The 17,259-nt window shown below is 46.0% G+C and overlaps 2 protein-coding genes across 12 annotated transcripts in view; one reads left to right on the forward strand and one right to left on the reverse strand.

The window, feature by feature from the left end:
* The first annotated feature begins 216 nt into the window (after positions 1-216).
* Positions 217-13,210, forward strand: HDHD2 (haloacid dehalogenase like hydrolase domain containing 2). 2 transcript variants are annotated; one of them, XM_017819808.1, is made up of 7 exons: positions 217-365; positions 1,601-1,711; positions 3,614-3,822; positions 6,175-6,259; positions 10,150-10,366; positions 11,128-11,191; positions 12,137-13,210. In XM_017819808.1, the coding sequence occupies exons 2-7, from the start codon at positions 1,611-1,613 to the stop codon at positions 12,238-12,240; spliced, it is 780 nt and encodes a 259-aa protein (XP_017675297.1). In that variant the 5' UTR covers positions 217-365; positions 1,601-1,610; the 3' UTR covers positions 12,241-13,210. The 2 variants fall into 2 exon arrangements, with proteins under 2 accessions (XP_017675297.1, XP_017675298.1); XM_017819809.1 differs by lacking the exon at positions 217-365 and adding an exon at positions 556-582.
* Positions 13,211-14,545: 1,335 nt separating this feature from the next.
* The window catches only part of KATNAL2 (katanin catalytic subunit A1 like 2), a 40,188-nt gene continuing 37,474 nt past the window's right edge, over positions 14,546-17,259 (reverse strand). For all 10 annotated transcript variants that reach the window (XM_017819779.1, XM_017819780.1, XM_017819782.1 and 7 more), the window contains 3 exons: positions 16,951-17,113; positions 15,791-15,893; positions 14,546-15,470 (listed from right to left, as the gene is read on the reverse strand). In XM_017819779.1, coding sequence (XP_017675268.1) covers positions 15,331-15,470; positions 15,791-15,893; positions 16,951-17,113 — 406 coding nt within the window. In that variant the 3' untranslated portion in view covers positions 14,546-15,330. The remainder of the gene's footprint in view (positions 15,471-15,790; positions 15,894-16,950; positions 17,114-17,259) is intronic.

The raw sequence follows: 17,259 nt of genomic DNA on the forward strand, positions 1-17,259 counted from the left end.
ACAGCCAGGAATTTCTTCCTAATATCCCATCTAACCCTGCCCTCTGGCAGTGGGAAGCCATTCTCCCTTGTCCTGTCCCTCCAGGCCCTTGTAAATAGTCTCTCTCCATGTTTCTTGTTGGTTCCCTCCAGGCACTGGAAGGGGCCACAGTTAGGTCATGCCGAAGCTCCTCTTCTCCAGGCTGAACAATCTCAGTTCTCCCAGCCTTTCCAAGAGTTGTTATTGTCTAATGAACAGGACTGTGTGTGTCTGCATTGGACATTTTCTAAGAAATAGCTCAGCAGGACTTGCTTTTGGAGCAAAAGGCAGCACTTGAAGCTCACGTGAGGAGAAAGAGTTGTTTCTGAAGGCTGGATTTTATCCAGGTGACTTGCTGTTTCCTTCCACAGTGCCCTTCAAATGCTGGCTCTTATTATGGGCTGAGTCTCTTCTACCTTTCTGTGTGACCCAGAAGCTCGCTGTAAAAAAACCTGCCTGGCTGTCCCATCTGAGAGAACAGGGACCAGCCCTTTGGGGTGCTGGGTATCCATGAGCCCTGAGACCAGGTGGGAGCTGGGCTGGGGGTCCCTTTGTCCTGACCAGGTGAATTTTCGTGGGGCTGTGATTATGAAAAATGAGGTTCTGGAGTGGTTTTTTTGGGACTTCCTTGCCAGGCCATGAGTGATATCCTTAAAATTAGGCTGTGCTGAAAACTGGCTGTGCAGGCAACGTGCATATTTTCTAGATAAATACCCTTTGAACAGGAGAACCCATGGAGATCTAGGGTAAAAGATAATAAAATAACAGTAAACTGAAAATGTAATGAAATAATAAGTATGACTAATAATATTATTAATAATAATTGAAGGTAAAAGATAAAATAATAGTAAGTGATATTATATAATGATAATAATAATAATAGAAGAAGAAATAATTATTGGGGTGTCCTGTTCAGGGCCAGGAGTTGGACTCGATCGTGCTGATGGGTGTAACAATCTGCAAGTTCCACCCTGTCACCACCAAACAGCCTCAAAGTCAGGGCTCCCGGGGTGTGGTTTGGGCTGGATCACCCTCGATCTTTCTTACAAAAATAAAAATTAACAATATCCACTTCGGCGGAGCGTTTTGAGCTTTACAACCAGAGCAGTGTGTATTTATTTTCACTTCAGCAGCGCCGTCGGGCGTGGGTGGGACTTGCTGAAATGTGCTTGCTGAGGCCTTGAACCAGCAATACCAGACCTAATGATCCTCTTCCCAGCGCTCTTGAGCTGTTCAGAGGATTTTTTTTTTTTTCCTTTTGACGCGCAAATAAAGGCACTTAAAAAACAAACAGCACCTGATTTCCATATATAGAGTCTTTGGGAGAAAAAACCACCGCTCCATCAATTATGTTGGCTTTTTTTGTTGTTTGTTTGTTTGGTTGTTGTTGTTGTTGTTGTTGTTTTTTTTTAAGCGCTGCCTCTTATTTCCCCCCAGTCTAGAGGGGCCCATTTAGCGCTGGGAGTAATGTTGTGAGTAATACCGGGCTTGGCACAAACGAGGCGCTTAACTGAGCTCCTTGTTTTTATTGCCCATTGTCTCTAAGCCAGTTTGTGGTTTCATTTGTTTTCCCGTGTCCCAGGGGAGGGGCGATGGCAGCGCGGCGGGCGCTCAAAGCCGTCCTGGTGGATCTCAATGGAACACTTCACGTGGAGGACTCGGCTGTGCCAGGCGCCCAGGAGGCTCTCAAAAGGCAAGTTTTACCTCTTTGTTTTTCTGTTGTTTTGTTTTGTTTTTAATTTCCTCTGGCAGGTTGTGTCAGTGCTGTTTGCACAAAGTCTCTTCGCTAGGTGAGCCCCGGAGCCTCTGCCTTTTTCACGCTGTTGTGGCGAGCAAAGACTTGGCCAAATTCTGCTTTTATTTACGCCTGCATTAACACCCAGACAACTCAGAAAACTCAGCCTTTTCCACGTAGAAAAACTTCGATATTCAAGGTGTTTCCACTGATTCACATATGACTACAGCCTTAGCCAAAGTGGAGAGTAGTTGAGTTCACCTGAATTACCCCACTTACACAAAATCACTTCAGCTGAGCTGTTCCTCGAGGCTTTGTGAAACTGCAGGAGCCTGATCCTGTGTCAGAGCCCTTAGATCTGTGCTAAGCTAAAATGGAATAGCAGAAAAGCTTGGCCTAGTGAGCAAGGCAAACTCTGCAGAATTCTCATTTCATTCAGACAAGACTTTTCTTTATTATTATTATTATTTTTAAAGTTTCTTTCTTCTAGGTAAACAACCTAGTAATTTTTTGGTTTGAGAAACGTTTGATAATACAGCTCATCATCTTTTGTAGGAATTTCGATATATTAATAGAAAGGAGAATTAAATACCTCTTGCTCTTGTGATGAAAGGGTGCCTAAAGAAACTGAGGCATAGCAAAATGATTTAATCTGACCAAGTCAGTGGTGAAATAGGATACACAATCCCAGGAGTATTTGTACTGTGATATGACACTGTTTTCCTGGAGAAGACATCTTGTAATGGATGAGGAAAAGCCACAGAGTGGTATATGCTGTTGTGGTGAATGAGGGAGGACACCTTAAGATTCAGGTCTTTTTCCCTGAAGGTTTGAAAAAAATTTATTTTCTCATGCTCTTTTCTGCTAATCCATGTCACTGTCCTTCCTGAAGAGGAGCTGGAATGACTGGCATTGGAACAAATGGAGAGATGCCATTTTTAGGGTTTCTTCTCAGTACTGAGGTCCGCAGGAAAAAATTGTATCAATTTTTATTTTAGTACCAGCCAGGGGACTGTTTTAGCAGTTCATGCCTGTGCAAGGTCAGTGCATCTGACAAACGATAAGGAAGTGGCAGGTGCAAGCAAAGTCTCCAGCACTGACCAACTTTATTCTGATGTTCTCCATGCAGTCCTGATGCCAGTGTTTGTTCCCATAGCAACAGAGAAAGTGATGGTGGGGGAGTAATTAAAGGGAATGCTGTTGAAACTGTTACTTAAAATTATTTGATTGTTTGGTAGCATGTACTGTCAGTGCAGGGCAGTAATGTGGGTTTATGTGATCCTGGTGTTCCTCAGGAAGGGGAGAAATGGCTGCAAAAGCTGACATAAAACCACCATCAAGGTAACACAGGTTCCTGGAGCATCCTACACCTCAGAGCGAGGCACAGCTGCTGGGAATTCACCCACCACATGGAGTTCAGGGGTATTAATTTAGCAGCAAGCTTCTTTGGTGTGTTTATTTCTGGTTCAGGGTGCCGTTTATCAAAAATGTGGGGCTGGTTTATTTGTTATCTGGTTTGAATTAAAAAGCTTTTCAAACTAGTTGTTGATCACAGATGTGTTTGCTACTGCTATGAAGGTGGAGCTTGGAATCACCACTTTCCTTTGGAATTTTCGTGGGAGAAGGGGAAGGGGAGTTGGGGGAAGACTTGGTTTTGCCCTGGTAGCTGTAATTCTTGTTCTCTGTTTCACGCTACCCTCCAGCCCACAGAAGTTCTCGTGTGGCACCAGTGCTCTGGTGTTTTCCTCTGCAGCCACGGATGGTACTTTTTTAGCCCCACAGAGAAGTACAGGTGTGCAGACAGAAGGATTGCTGGCTGTGATTCACACTGGCCACTCTGGGCGTGCTGTTCCCCCACAGGCTGCGCAGTGCCCCTGTCACCATCCGGTTCGTGACCAACACGACCAAGGAGAGCAAGAGGGACCTGCTGGAGAGGCTGACGAGGCTGGGCTTTGACATTGCAGAGAACGAGATCTTCACGTCCCTGACAGCAGCCAGGAACCTCCTGGAGCAGAAACACGTGCGGCCTCTGCTCCTGGTGGATGACAAGGCCCTGCCTGACTTTACAGGTGAGGGGCTCTCCGAACTGAAGGGGGGAAACTAGGGAACGACTAAGGAAACATAGTACTCTCTGTCATGCATAGACCTGTCTTCTTTTTAAATTAAACAGCCTGAAGTCATAGCTTCTTGAAGGAGCAGTGGAAATGGTAGCCGAGGTCTCCAAACAGAATCGCAGAATGTTCTGAGTTGGATCCTCAAAGATCATCAAGTCCAACCGTTAAGTGATTGGCCCATACAAGAATGAAACCAACAACCTTGGTGGTGTTAGCACTATGCTCTAAACAACTGAGCTTATCGCAGAGTCATTTGGGTAAAACTCAGTACTTTCCATTAATTTCCAGTGTAAAAAAAATACCAGTAATAGTTAATCTCCAATAGGTTATTGGAGATTTATTGCACCTACCAGTGCTGGTTTTTTTTATAGCAAGGATGTGTCAGGTTGTGCAATACCTGATTTCCAACAGAGGCTTTTCTCATAAAGAGATGAAAAAAGAGTGTGTAGGCCATGCAGGAGGCTGTTTCTCTCTTCACAGACTATTATTAAATGCAAAATCTCCAGGTAGTTATTGTTGCTTATCTTGTGTTGAACATCTGGGTCTCACCCCATGTACTTGGATACCTTCATTGGTGGCAGGAGGTTCCCCACCCTTACATTTCTAGATTGTCGTTTCTAAAGACGTGGTTGAAACCTGCTTTGCTTTCAGATGTTCCCATTTCCCTCCCTCAGCAGTAAGGGAAGTAGAAGATGGTATGTTTTCATATGTCTGGCAGGGGCCTGAAGTTAGACCCACGTCATTGTTTCGAGAGTAGTGAAGATAACCGTGTTTTTAACACACTCAGAATTGAAAAAGTATATATTCAATTTTTCATTTAAAGTCTAGGCAGCAGAAACGTGGGTGGCTTATCACTGCTCCTTGCCCCTTGTCTTACAAAACTGAAATCCCTCTGGCTGCGTAATTTCAGTAGGTTCTAATCTTGCTAGGATCTAGAAATTTCCTGTTAAATTTTAGTGCTGTAGTCAGTGATCTCCAGATATATCAGCGTTAAGGGGAAGAGGCTCTGCGGGACATGAGAGCAGTGAAACCTGATAATCTGCTCTGCCTAACATTGTATCCAGAGAAGTATGCCCCCAGCAATACTCTGTGTTTGTGTTCACAGGAAGGCTTTCTTGGGTCAGAAACAGGAGAGACAGCAGCTCTTTCGCTGAAAGCGTTTAAATCAGTTTAATCTCTGTGGTTTTGAGGACCTTTCCATCAGTTTTGCAGTCACTGACGCTAATTTTGTAAAAGATGGAACAGACAGAGATGTCATTTGGGTTCATTGGTGTTGCCTGGGTCTGGAGTGGATTGTTTTGTTTCTTTTTGCTATAAGGGGTTTGGCTGCTCCCCTGTTTTCAGTGCTGCTCTTGAAACATTTAAGTACAGTGCAGAATGCTTCAAATTCCTGTTGCTGGCTGCTGTTCCTGGCCAATCTCTCTACAAAGTTGGTCACGGATGAGCGTAATCCACTCTTGGTTAAAGGACCCAGATGCTTCTGGGTGGTGTCACAGATCCACAGGGCAACTCTGGTACGTTTGAAGGTGGAACAAAACTCACAGCAAGTGCAGGATGCAGCCGATGACGTGTCATTAATAAAACTGTTTCTCCAGTTGCTGCTGCTCTGCTTCCATTGCTGGCTCTGTTCAGAGGTGGCACTGGCATGCAAAAACAGTCCTGCTCCTCAGGAGCAGTGTAGGACAAAGGGGCTGTTCTCTAGGGCACTAAATTCACATTAAAAAAAAGAGACCTTCCAGAAGAGCCCACACTAATCTTGAGTAACAACTTCTAGGCCATGCTGCAGTACCATGTTTGCTGTCATAACCAGACAGCAAATAAATAATTTGATAATGGAACAAGAGACAGATTTTAGACACTCAGTGAAGTTTTCTGGGACAAAAGGGAATAGAAAAACTGGGCGAAATTTACTAGCCTTCCTGCTTTGCTTGTCTTACAAAGCAGATAAATATATGTAGAGAGGGACTCTCAAATAACAGACTCAAATAACATCATTCAGTTAAAAGAGGGATTTGTGTGGTCTGCTGCATTTCAAGGGAGGCAGTGAGACAATCATTCAACAGTTGTTTTTAAGACTGTTCAGCTCCAGAGCTGTGTTGATCCTGGAGGATTGCAGAGTCTGGATAGACCAACACCTTTTCCACAATGCTTTCTTCATTCTTAAAAGACATAAAAACTAGTCTCTTAGATGCTCTGTGTCTGAAAACGCTCATTTTTGCTGTAAAGCAATTAAATGCACTTGCTGACTGTGTGCTGCTAAGTGTGAATTAAACTCTGCTCGCTCAGAGTCGTGTTCTGGTTTTCCAGGGATAGGCACTGATGACCCCAATGCAGTGGTGGTGGGACTGGCTCCTGAGCACTTCCACTATGAGATGATGAACAGGGCATTTCGGTAAGGCAGCCCCTCGTGGGTTTTTGGGTGGTGGCTGTCTTGTGCTGGGCTCTAAACCTCTGCATGTGTGAGGAATTCCGTCTCCTGTGGGAAGAAGAGGGTGGTAGGAATATCACTGTTGAGCAGGGTGTGAGAGAGCCACTCATCTTGGTGGATTGGGGCCGTCACCATGAGCTTCAGGTGGCCCAGAACCTCATTTTTACAGCTTTCAGCCTGTAAATAAACTGCAGAAGTACAGTCACCATTGTGACTGGGAGGGGGCAAAGTTAGCAATGCCTCAAGAGGAAATACACAAAAGCAAGGATGTGGGGAAGCAAGCACAGAATCACAGAATCAGATAGGATGGAAAAGCCTTCCAAGACCATCGAGTTCCCCCTCCAGCCCACAGCACTGAGTGCCACAGCCAGTCCTTCCTTGGACACCTCCAGGGATGGGGATCCACCACCTCTCTGGGCAGCCCCTTCCAATGCCTGACCACCCTTTCCAGGAAGAAATTCCTCCTCATGTCCAATCTGAACCTCCCCTGGCACAGCTTGAGGCTGTTTCCTCTTGTCCAAGAGGAGAGATAGCTTCCATGTTCAAAGCCCAGCCTTCAGATCCCAAATATTATAGGGAATGAAATCCAGTGTTTAGGGCAGATTATTCCTTACCTACATAATGCAGGATATCCAGCAATATCTTCTGAATCATCTTCTGTTCAGGAGTGGCCAGCACAACATGGGTGAGGTGAGGTGAACTATGGAGCTGATCCAGTGTGTCTTATTTTTAAAACTCTTTGTTTTGTCCACAGGCTAAAAGGTAAATCAGACTAAATTTGCTTGTCATCATCCATGAGCCAGACCTGCAGTAGTGTGTGCAGAGCCTTGTTTCCTTCTCTCTGGTTCTAGCTTGACACCACACCCTTGATTTTTAACTCCAAAAACCTTCAGCTTGAAGAGGCTTGAGTGTGAGCCTGTTGCTGAGTGTAGCCTGGGTGATGGATGTGATGAGTCCTTTCCACTCTTTTTGCTCAATGGGATGGTGGCTACCACACAGTTTTGCACCTTGAAATCTGGTAAAAACCCTGATCTCAAGCACTTTTAATCTGTCCTTATAACCACAAAATCCAAAAAGGGAGTATGAATTACTGCTGACCAGTATCTTCCTTGGGGTAGGAGGCCAGTGCTGTGATTATCTGCTGCCAATTATGTGTCATAACAACACATACTGACCAAAACTGCCTCTGCCTCAGTGCATGTTGCCAAAGGCATTGATTTTGGAGTTTTACACTGCAGTCATGAGTGGACTCCAATTTCACAACTGCATGAGCTTAACCCATGGTGTGTCCCGGGGCTTACATCATTTCATTTATTGATATTTCTATCCTGACTATATTAGCTGTTGAATCATATCCATTCGCTGCCTGGGGCTGGAGATCAGGGCATTTAAAACAAGAAACCAGTGGTGGCATGGAGAGTCTCTTGAGGGTTCCAGGCTCCCAGGTTATGTGGGAATGCCCAGGGAACTGGCCCTGTGGGGGTGGGCGAGGTTGTCCCAGGCTGGATTCGGGATTTATGCATTAAGCATAGAATTGGATGCTAGCTCTGGTGACGGAAGGAAAGTGCTGAGGGCCAAATCCAGTCCCCTGCAGAGGACAGTGGGTGCAGCATGGCCTTGGTGCCCATGGGAGAGGTATTAGGGGGTAACAGTGGGTGTGCTGCCTGAGCACCCCGTACCCAGCACTGCCTGGGTGGTGTGGCTGAGAGCTGGGCAAGGCTGCGTCCTTCAGCTCCCCTTGCCTTGTGCAGACACATTCCCAGCCACTTCTGGCTTGTCTGCCTGGAGGAAGATTTCATCCTCTCTGAACCTGTCCTGGCTCTGCCTGGTGCTTTCCTGTGTTTCAGGCTTTGCAGAGGCCCTAGGACTGGCTTTGTCTGATCTGTAACACCTCACTGACTTGTTCTGGGTGTTTTCCCCAGTCTTCTATTGAGGGTAAACTTTTGCTGGTGTCAATTCTGTTTGGCCTGATGGAAAAACTAACCACTGGCCACATTCTCTTCTTATTGAGTCTTACCATAGAATCATAGAATCAGACAGGTTGGAAAGGACCTCTGAGATCATCAAGTCCCACCCTTGATCCACTGCCACCACAGTTGCTAGACCATGGCACTAAGTGCCACGTCCAGCCTCATCTTAAAAACCTCCAGGGATGGAGAATCCACCACTTCCCTGGGCAGCCCATTCCAATGGCTGATTACCCTCTCTGTAAAGAATTTCTTTCTAATATCTAACCTAAACCTCCCCTATGCCATTCCTCCTCCTTTACTGCTCAGGTGATTGAGTCAGTTGGGATTGCACTGCAAGTGGAATTGCACTGGGATTGCAAAACTTTGAAGGGAATCTGATTAAATGCAGGTATCTACAGTGCAGGTGCCTGGGCTCTGGAGGGAGGAGGAGGCACTTGTAAGGCATTTTTCCCCTAGTAGTGCTTAAAATAGGACAGTTGAACTGTGCTCTAGAAGTGCATTTTCCTCTGCACTGGCTGTGAAGAGCCCATGCTGACTAATTACCTGGTAGGCAGCTATTCCACTGACACCCAACATTAGGTAAATCTAACCCAACATGAGTCCCCAAACGAGGTGCACAGAGTAAGGCCTTTCTCCAGGCACCATTTGAAATGACTGAGACTAAATTTCTCTTTTTGTGTACATGGGATTTTGATGCCACGCTTAAAAGAATTCTCTCAGGTGAGATCTTCCCTGCAAACTGCTGGATGTAGTGGTTGTGGTGCTGCTGTCAAATTAAATTTTTCTGTGTCCTAGAGGCATCCTCCCATCATGAACAGTGTCTGGCTGCTCACAGATACACACACCAGCTCTCTTCTGTTTGAGCATGCTTTGGAATGCATTGATTTAACAGAGGTGTTTTGTGATAATGAAGTGAAATGAAGTATTTTCATTTATCTACTGCTCAGAGTAGCCAGGCAGCTCTGCAAGCAGGCAGGAAGGAGCAGACCTCTTCCAGGGAGCATCCAGCTCACCTCAGCCAGCCTCAAGCTACAGGAGCACAGCAGAATTTTGTTTGTTTTCTTAAAGGCTTTTTTGTTTTGTTTTGTAAATCATGTGGTGTTAAGAGGGAAAGGAATCCTCCTTTCTGCCCTGAGGATAAAAGCCAGTGTTTCTCCTCTATCCCCCAGCTTTGCTCCTTACTCCTACCTGTTGGAATGACCTGCAGTACCTGGAGAAGGTGTATCGTGGAAGGGGAAGCACTTGGCACTCATTATATCAGCTTTTACAGATGCTGTCTGGAGGGCTCTTGTTGCACTGAAATGTGGGGAGGGGGGAGAACTGTAGTAACATGGCTGTGCTTGGTGGTCCAGGAGGGCTCCTGCAGTGCAGCAGCTACACAGGCTGCCCTTCCCTGCAGGACAGGGAGCTGCTGTGTCTGATGTGAGGAAAAGGAAGGAGCTCTAGTCCAGCTTTGTTCCTGACAGGCTCAGTAATAGCACTGTTAACCGTGGAATTCAGTGGGACATGAATGCAGCAAATAGCTTTGTGGGTTATGTAACTTGTTACTGTAATTCCTTCCATGTTACAATACAAAGTTAAGGTCAAATGATTTGTCCTGTACCTCTAAGAAATTCTTCCCTGTGAGGGTGGTGAGGGCCTGGCACAGGTTGCCCAGAGAAGCTGTGGCTGCCCCTGGATCCCTGGAAGTGTCCAAGGCTGGGTTGGATGGGGCTTGGAGCAACCTGGGGTAGTGGAAGGTGTCCCTGCCCATGGAAAGGGGAGGAACTGGATGGGCTTTAAGCTCCCTTCCCACCCGAACCTTTCTGTGAAAGCCATTGAGGCCTTCAGCTGTAAATATAACTTCTTTAATATTTTGTGCTTTCTTCTTCATTCATTCTTTAGGTTGATTTTGGACGGGGCTCCTCTTATAGCAATCCATAAAGCCAGGTATTTCAAGAAGAAAGATGGGTTGTCTCTGGGACCTGGGCCTTTTGTGACAGGGCTGGAATACGCGACGGACACCAAAGCGACAGTGGTGGGGAAGCCAGAGAAAACCTTCTTCCTGGAAGCCCTGAGGGGGACTGGCTGTGCCCCAGAGGAGGCCGTCATGATCGGAGATGTACGTGGGGACCAACACTCTCATCACCTGCTCACTCACACAGTTCTTACCTCCACTGTGCACACTGCTTGCAAAGGGATGGTTCCACCCTTTGGAATCACCCCTTTGTGTGTCCAGAGAAGGGAACAGAGCTGGGGAAGGGTCTGGAGCAGCAGGAGCTGCTGAGGGAGCTGGGGGGGCTCATCCTGGAGAAAAGGAGGCTCAGGGGGGACCTTCTGGCTCTGCAACTCCCCAACAAGAGGGGGGAGCCGGGGGAGGGGTTGGGCTCTGCTGCCAGGGAACAAGGGACAGGAGAAGAGGAAACAGCCTAAAGTTGTGCCACAGGAGGTTTAGATTGGATATTTGGGAAAATTTCCTCATGGAAAGGGTTGTCCATCCCTGGCACAGCTGTCCAGGGCAGTGGTGGAGTCCCATCCCTGGATGGATTTAAAAGCTGTGTGGATGTGGCACTTGGGGTTAGTGGTGGCCTTGGCAGTGTGGGGGGAATGGCTGGACTTGACAATCTTTGAGGTCATTCCCAGCCTAAACATTTCCATGAAAACTTACAGGACTTAATGGGTAATACAGGGGGTGGGTTCTCTTTACTTCAGTCACTGTTTGATGGGGAAAAAAGCACTCAGCAAACCACTCCTGTGACAGTTTCACTGACACGCAGCTAAAAGATTTCAATTCCATGTCGCTGCTTTTAAGTGATGTGCAAAGCAGAAATTGTTCTGGAAGTGTCCGTGCCCACCAACCAGTTGCTCTCTGTTCTGCCCCAGGACTGCAGGGATGATGTTGGTGGTGCCCAGGACGTGGGCATGCGTGGGATTTTGGTGAGGACAGGTAAGTAGTCCACGTATCAGTCGTTTTGGGAGATGGTGGTGCTTTCAGTGATCTCACTCTGGATACTTGCAGCCCCTGGGCCCAGAGTGAAGGCACCCTGTGGCCAGCCCTGGTGCTTTGTAACAGCCCACCTAGGAATTACAGTGGTCACTACAAGCATAATTTTGCTTTGGGTAAGAGAGGAACGTGAAGGGACTGACGGTGTTACCGATGGTACTGATGGACTGGGTGAGGCCTTTCTGAGGTGGCTGTTGCTCATGCTACACTGTTATGTTGAACATGAAAGGAAGTAATCCTGCTGTTCCTCAGAAGAGTCTTCAGAGAGGCACTTTTCATCAGGAACTGTGGTGATAGAACAAGGAGTAACAGGTTCAAACTGAAAAAGATGAAATTCAGGTTAGAGATATGGGGAAGAAATTCTTGGCTGGGAGGGTGGAGAGGCCCTGGCACTGCTTGCCCACAGAAGCTGTGGCTGCCCCATCCCTGGAAGTGTTCAAGGCCAGGTTGGATGGGGCTTGGAGCACCCTGGGATAGTGGAAGGTGTCCCTGCCCATGGCAGGGGTGGAACAAGATGAACATTAAGGTCTCTTCCAACCTAAACCGTTCTGGGATTCTATGATTCTATAAAAGTGAAAATAACATTAATATTTCAAGAACCTTCAACATGGACGTATGAACAGTCAGTGAGAGAACAGTGCCAGTACTGCATTGTGAACCAGTGCATAAGTAACTGTAATTCAGAGCCAGAGCTGCCCCTGGAGGAATCTTCCAGTGTATGTTTAGGGAAAGCCTTGTGGGATGTTTGTTGCAGGAGAACCTCAGATGGGCATTCCTCCTACCTGGTTGGTACTGATTTGAGGAGGCTCTAATTTTCAGGGGGAAAAAAAATAAAAAAGGATACTCAGAGGAGCCTGGTAAATGGATCATTTTGTTAATCTGTTACAGGTAAATATCGACCAGCAGATGAAGACAAAATCAATCCGGCTCCCTACTTAACCTGTGAGAGTTTCCCAGAGGCAGTGGAACACATCCTAAAGAGTATGCTGTGAGAAAGGGAGTAGCTCGTTTGGAGGACCATCTGCTTCACATAATTTCCTTCATTCTTGCTTCAAAAATTAAGGTCCCAAGATCAGTCATTGCATGTGTGGCATCAGAAACCTGCCTGCAGTGTGAGGGGCAAAGGGTCCGAGTGGGCCCAGCACAGTCACCACACACAGGGAGCATGGCAGAGTTCTGCTCATCTTCAGTTTTCAGGAAATATCTGATGAAAAGCCCTGTCTGGAAAGTGTCACTTTCTGCAGAATAAGTGAGACTTATTCTGAAAACATGCACTAAAATACCAACAGTAACAGAGCCTTAGTTGGCCTGCAGTGATTTCACTGAGCTCTTACTTAAAGGTAGAGATTATGCACATTTAGAAGTGACTTTTAAATTAAAGTACCACTATTGCTTAATAATAACTACTGTGGCTGTCTTTCTTCTCATTACAGCAGAATCCTGTTCTTTGTTTTTCAAATTTTACATAAAATTAAAAACTGTCAGCATTTTACAGATGTTTTAATTAGATGCTGTTATTAAAAAGAATGATACAGAAACAAAACTCTGGTATTAAATGCCTCAGAGACTGTGACTTTTTAAAATTAGGCTTCAGCAGGGTCCTATTAGTGCTACAGTTGCAAAATTTCACTGTTGTTGGGGATTTTTTTGTTTCTTTTTAATGTTATGGGGAAAATCCTTCACGAGCCATGGGGACACATTCCAGTTTTTACAGTTGGTTAGCAGAGCTGTAAAATGAAATTTAATTCTGTATCATGCAATGCTTTTCCTATGCTCTACATCCCCCAATATGAACCAACTTTGTAATGATGGTAAATGGCTTTTCTGGTCCATTTGCAAACTGTAATAATCAAAGTCCTTTACAGTTGTTTTACAGTGCTCCTGAGTGTTAAATTATTAGATTGTAATTATGCATTACTGGAGTATTAACCTTATTGAAAATACAGTTTTGTGTTAATGAGCCATGCTCGTTCTTGTTAAACAAAATCATCGTGATGAATGAATTTCCTGACATGTGACAGCATCTCTCTGCAGCCTCCCTTGGTGGGTGGTTACTACATTCAGATCTAATCTCTGTCACAAACAGAACGTGTGGATGGATTTTGCAGATTTTGCAGTAGAAACCCAGAATCATTTAGGTTTGAAAAGCCCTTTTAAGATCATCAAGTCCAACCATTCCCCCAGCACTGCCAAGGCCACCACTAACCCATGTCCCCAAGTGCCACATCCACATGGCTTTTAAATCTCTCCAGGGATGAGGACTTCACCACTGCCCTGAGCAGCCTCTGCAGAGCTGGACAGCCCTTTCAGTGAAGAAATTATTCCAAATATTCAACCTCAACTTCCCCTGGCACAACTTGAGGCTGTTTCCTCTCATGGTGTCACTTTTTACCTGGGAGCAGAGACCCCTCAGGAACAGAGGCCATCTTTAGATACTGTCTGGGTGCCCTCACACACTGTCATGTACAGTTTTGGATAAATTCACACATCTAGTTTTTGTGCCAGCAATTCTGAGCCTGTTTCTGCTTGGAGGGTATAAGGGAGGTCTGTGGCCCAGGGTCAGAGTCAGGTTCAGGAGGTAGGAGAGCTATAAGCAAAATCCTGTGAAGAGATTTCCCATGGAGACTTTTGACACATGACTGATGCTAGAACTAGAAGGGACTGTCAGTGCCTCAGGGGCCCTGGGACGTGCTGGAAAGCATGCACAACCCTGGTACTCGGAATGCAGATGCACACAAGAACAAGGAAAACACTGGGAGAACTGCAAAGAGGGAAAAGTGTCTTGGTGAGGAAGACAGGTAAGAGAAGGGCAGTGGTGAGACCTGAAAGAGTGACTTGTCGGAATTGCTGGTGCAGAGTGCAGGACACGTGGCAGTGCTGACTGCTCACCTGGCTGTGTGTGCAAGAACAGTGGCTGGTATTAAACACTGCACTGCAAAGACTGGAAAACTCCACTGGGTCCAGTGGAGGGTGACACAGGTTATGAAGGGAGTGGAGCACCTCTCTGAGGAGGAAAGGCTGAGGGAGCTGGGGCTGTTGAGCCTCGAGAAGAGACACTGAGAGGGAACCTCACTAATGTCTGTCAGTGTCTGCAGGGTCAGAGGATGGACCAGGCTCTGCTCTGTGTGGCCCAGCAATAGGACGAGAGGAACAGGCACAATCTGATGCCCAAGAAGTTCCACCTGAACACGAGGAAGAACTTTGCTGTGCAGTGACTGAGCACTGAACAGGTTGCCCAAAGAGGGTGGGATATCCTGGAACCATCTGGACACAATCCTGTGCCATGTGCTCTGGGATGGCCCTGCTGGAACAGGGAGGTGGGACCAGGTGACCCACTGTGGTCCCTTCCAACCTGAGCCATTTCGGATTCTGTGATCCTGTTTTATGGCTGGCTGTGAACCACTGGGTAACCACCAGTACAGTTTCTAGTTAATTAGCCTAAACCTGCTGATTTTCCACAGTATCCCTCTTAATTCCTTGCCTTTTCCACATTGGAAATGCTCCAAACCAACAGGAAAGTAACACACTTGACACATCAGCTGAAAACGATGACAAACTAAACTCATCTACAAAGCCTTGCTAAGGTCCTGAGTTTCACTGAAAACCCTTGTTTCATGTTTCATTAAGAAGGGTGCAAGTCTCTGCTGGTACAGCTACACTGACAGTGATGCTCTAGTGAGTCTTGGGAATGGAGAATTACACTAATTGTCTAACTCTTCTTAAGCTTTCTGCTTCAGTTCTACCTCCAACCTGTACGCAGTTGTCATGAATAAAGACTGAGAAGCAATCAATCTTTTAAGTCTTCATGCATAAAATTAAGGCTGGAGGCTTTGTTGCATAGGAGCTGCCATTACATTAATTCCATGAAGAATGTTTTTTGAATGGTCATTAAAATGGTTAATAAAGAATAACCACCACTCTTTCACCCACCCTTAAATTCTGGAAGTAAATATTTCCCTCTGACACTTGTCACTGCTTTCTCTTTCCTGAGACAACAGCATTTCCTTCCCCATCACCATCTGATCCTTTGGAGCAAGGACATGCCACTTTGGAAGTCTTGGAAGTTTTGGGTGTGTTTTCTGTCAAACTGACTCAAATTCCCTCTGCCAAGCCATGTACTTCCGGCTTAGATTCTTTGCTGATGGCTTGGTGTGGGCGATCACATCCAGGAAATCAGCTGTTGTGATCGTGTCCAGTTGGATCACGGGCAGCTTACTGTTACCTAAAGAGAAGAGAAGTGAATAAATAACTGTTATTATTACCAAAAGACATTATTTTATGTCCCTGCCTAATGCAACACTTAATATAGGGAAACAACAGAGTAAATGCAGTGAGATAAAGAAAAAGTTGTATTTATGCAGATATTGACATTTAAAAGAAGGCCTGGTTTTCAGAAATTTAGATGTTTTAGATCTGTAGAGTTTAGAACTTTTCCAGGCAGATATCAGAGCTCCACCTGCTGGGGTTAACATGATCGTTCCTAGAGTTACAGCAGGAGATCAGCATTTGCCAGTTGATATTCTCTGCTCAGAGCTGAGGTACCTGGCTGATGATTTTCAAGAGCATCAAATATTTTCCTCACTGGTCTCATGGCGGCTTCCTTGCACACGAGTTTTATGTCTGAGCCGGAGTATCCGTCTGTTTCCTGTGATGGGATCAGAACAATGCATTACAGCTCACAAATCTGACAGGAATACCATTTACAGGCATATATATCGTATATGTACTTACAGAAAATATTTGTAAAGTCTACTGCTGTCTGAAATATCTGTTTGTATATGTATACCCACAGACACACACAGACACATATCTATTTTTATGTGTATGATTTCCTCTTGAAGTTATGTTGCTCTTTCTTCTTTTGAATGCCCACAATACCTTGTAGGAGCAAGGAAAAATACTGTGTGTTTTCTCTTTAAACCCCAATTTTCTGTAGGTCAAATAAAACCCACCTTTGTGTGTCCATCCCCGTCTTTCCTGTTAAAAAATAACTGTGTTTCCTTATTAGGATTTATAAACCCAAAACTGAGCAGTATTTCTCCATGAACACATGTAAAATGAGTCAACTGGGTAAACTGTAAAATATTTAGGCGTTGAGTCCTTGAGCAAACTGGTCTAGTGAGTGGCATCTCTGCCCATGGCAGGGAGTTGGAACTAGATGATCTTTAAGGTCCCTTCCAACCCAGAGCATTCCAGGATTCTGTGATTCTATTTCCAAAGAATTCAGGATGTGACAAAGGGCTAAATGAAGAGAGCCTGGGTATCTAGTGAATCTTTTCACTGTCAAATGCTCTTTTCTCCCGCAGCAGTGGAGCGGTGACAAACCTTCCCTACACAATTAACTGTTCATTACCCCGGTGAATTGGAAGTGCTCCCAGCCTGGTGAGAACAGTGATAAAATGTGCTGTTGCTGGAAGTCTCCCTGTATTTAAGGCTGAAAAGTTGGCCCAACAGAGAGGACCAGAATACACCATTTTGCAGGCAGAGCTGTGTGAAACCAGTGATTTCCACAGGCCTGTGCAATGCTCAGTGCCGTGTGCTGCCAGTCTCCCTGTGGAGCCTCAGACTGAGCTGAGGTCCTTCCCCAGCTCTGTGTGTCACAGCTGCCACACCAAAGTGCTGTCCCAACCCTTGTTCACAGTTCTGGCCCAGAAATGCCTCCAGCACCACGTAGGCACTGTCCCTGTCACAGTGCTTCCCACCTGGCTCAGCAAGCTGTAATCCAGATCCGTCCTCAGCTTCACACCCCCGCTGTTGCTCAGAGGGGGCAGCCAGTGCTGGATCATCACCTGCCGTGCCTCTTTACTGGGCAGGTCCACCAGAATCCTCTTCTCCAGCCTCCGCAGCATGGCAGAGTCCAACTCCCTGCAAGCAAAGGCGGAGAGGGATCATCTCAGTGTGTCTTGTCATGGAGACCTGGCTTTGACAGCAAGGTCCTCGCTGCAGGGACTGGCATTTTTCAACCCCACCTGTAACTGTGCCAAAATGAAAAAAAAAAAGGGTTAATTATC

The sequence above is a fragment of the Lepidothrix coronata genome, unplaced genomic scaffold (assembly GCF_001604755.1).
Source record: "Lepidothrix coronata isolate B3197 unplaced genomic scaffold, Lepidothrix_coronata-1.0 Scaffold77, whole genome shotgun sequence".
Taxonomy (NCBI): domain Eukaryota; kingdom Metazoa; phylum Chordata; class Aves; order Passeriformes; family Pipridae; genus Lepidothrix; species Lepidothrix coronata.

What these genes read in the sequence shown, in the direction of transcription:
- HDHD2 (XM_017819808.1), top strand. Translation starts at nt 1,611, where the DNA reads ATGGCAGCGCGGCGGGCGCTCAAAGCCGTCCTGGTGGATCTCAATGGA. An exon ending in GCCCAGGAGGCTCTCAAAAG is followed by an intron (nt 1,712 to 3,613) that starts GCAAGTTTTACC and finishes GTTCCCCCACAG; the next exon opens with GCTGCGCAGTGCCCCTGTCA. An exon ending in ATGATGAACAGGGCATTTCG is followed by an intron (nt 6,260 to 10,149) that starts GTAAGGCAGCCC and finishes TTCATTCTTTAG; the next exon opens with GTTGATTTTGGACGGGGCTC.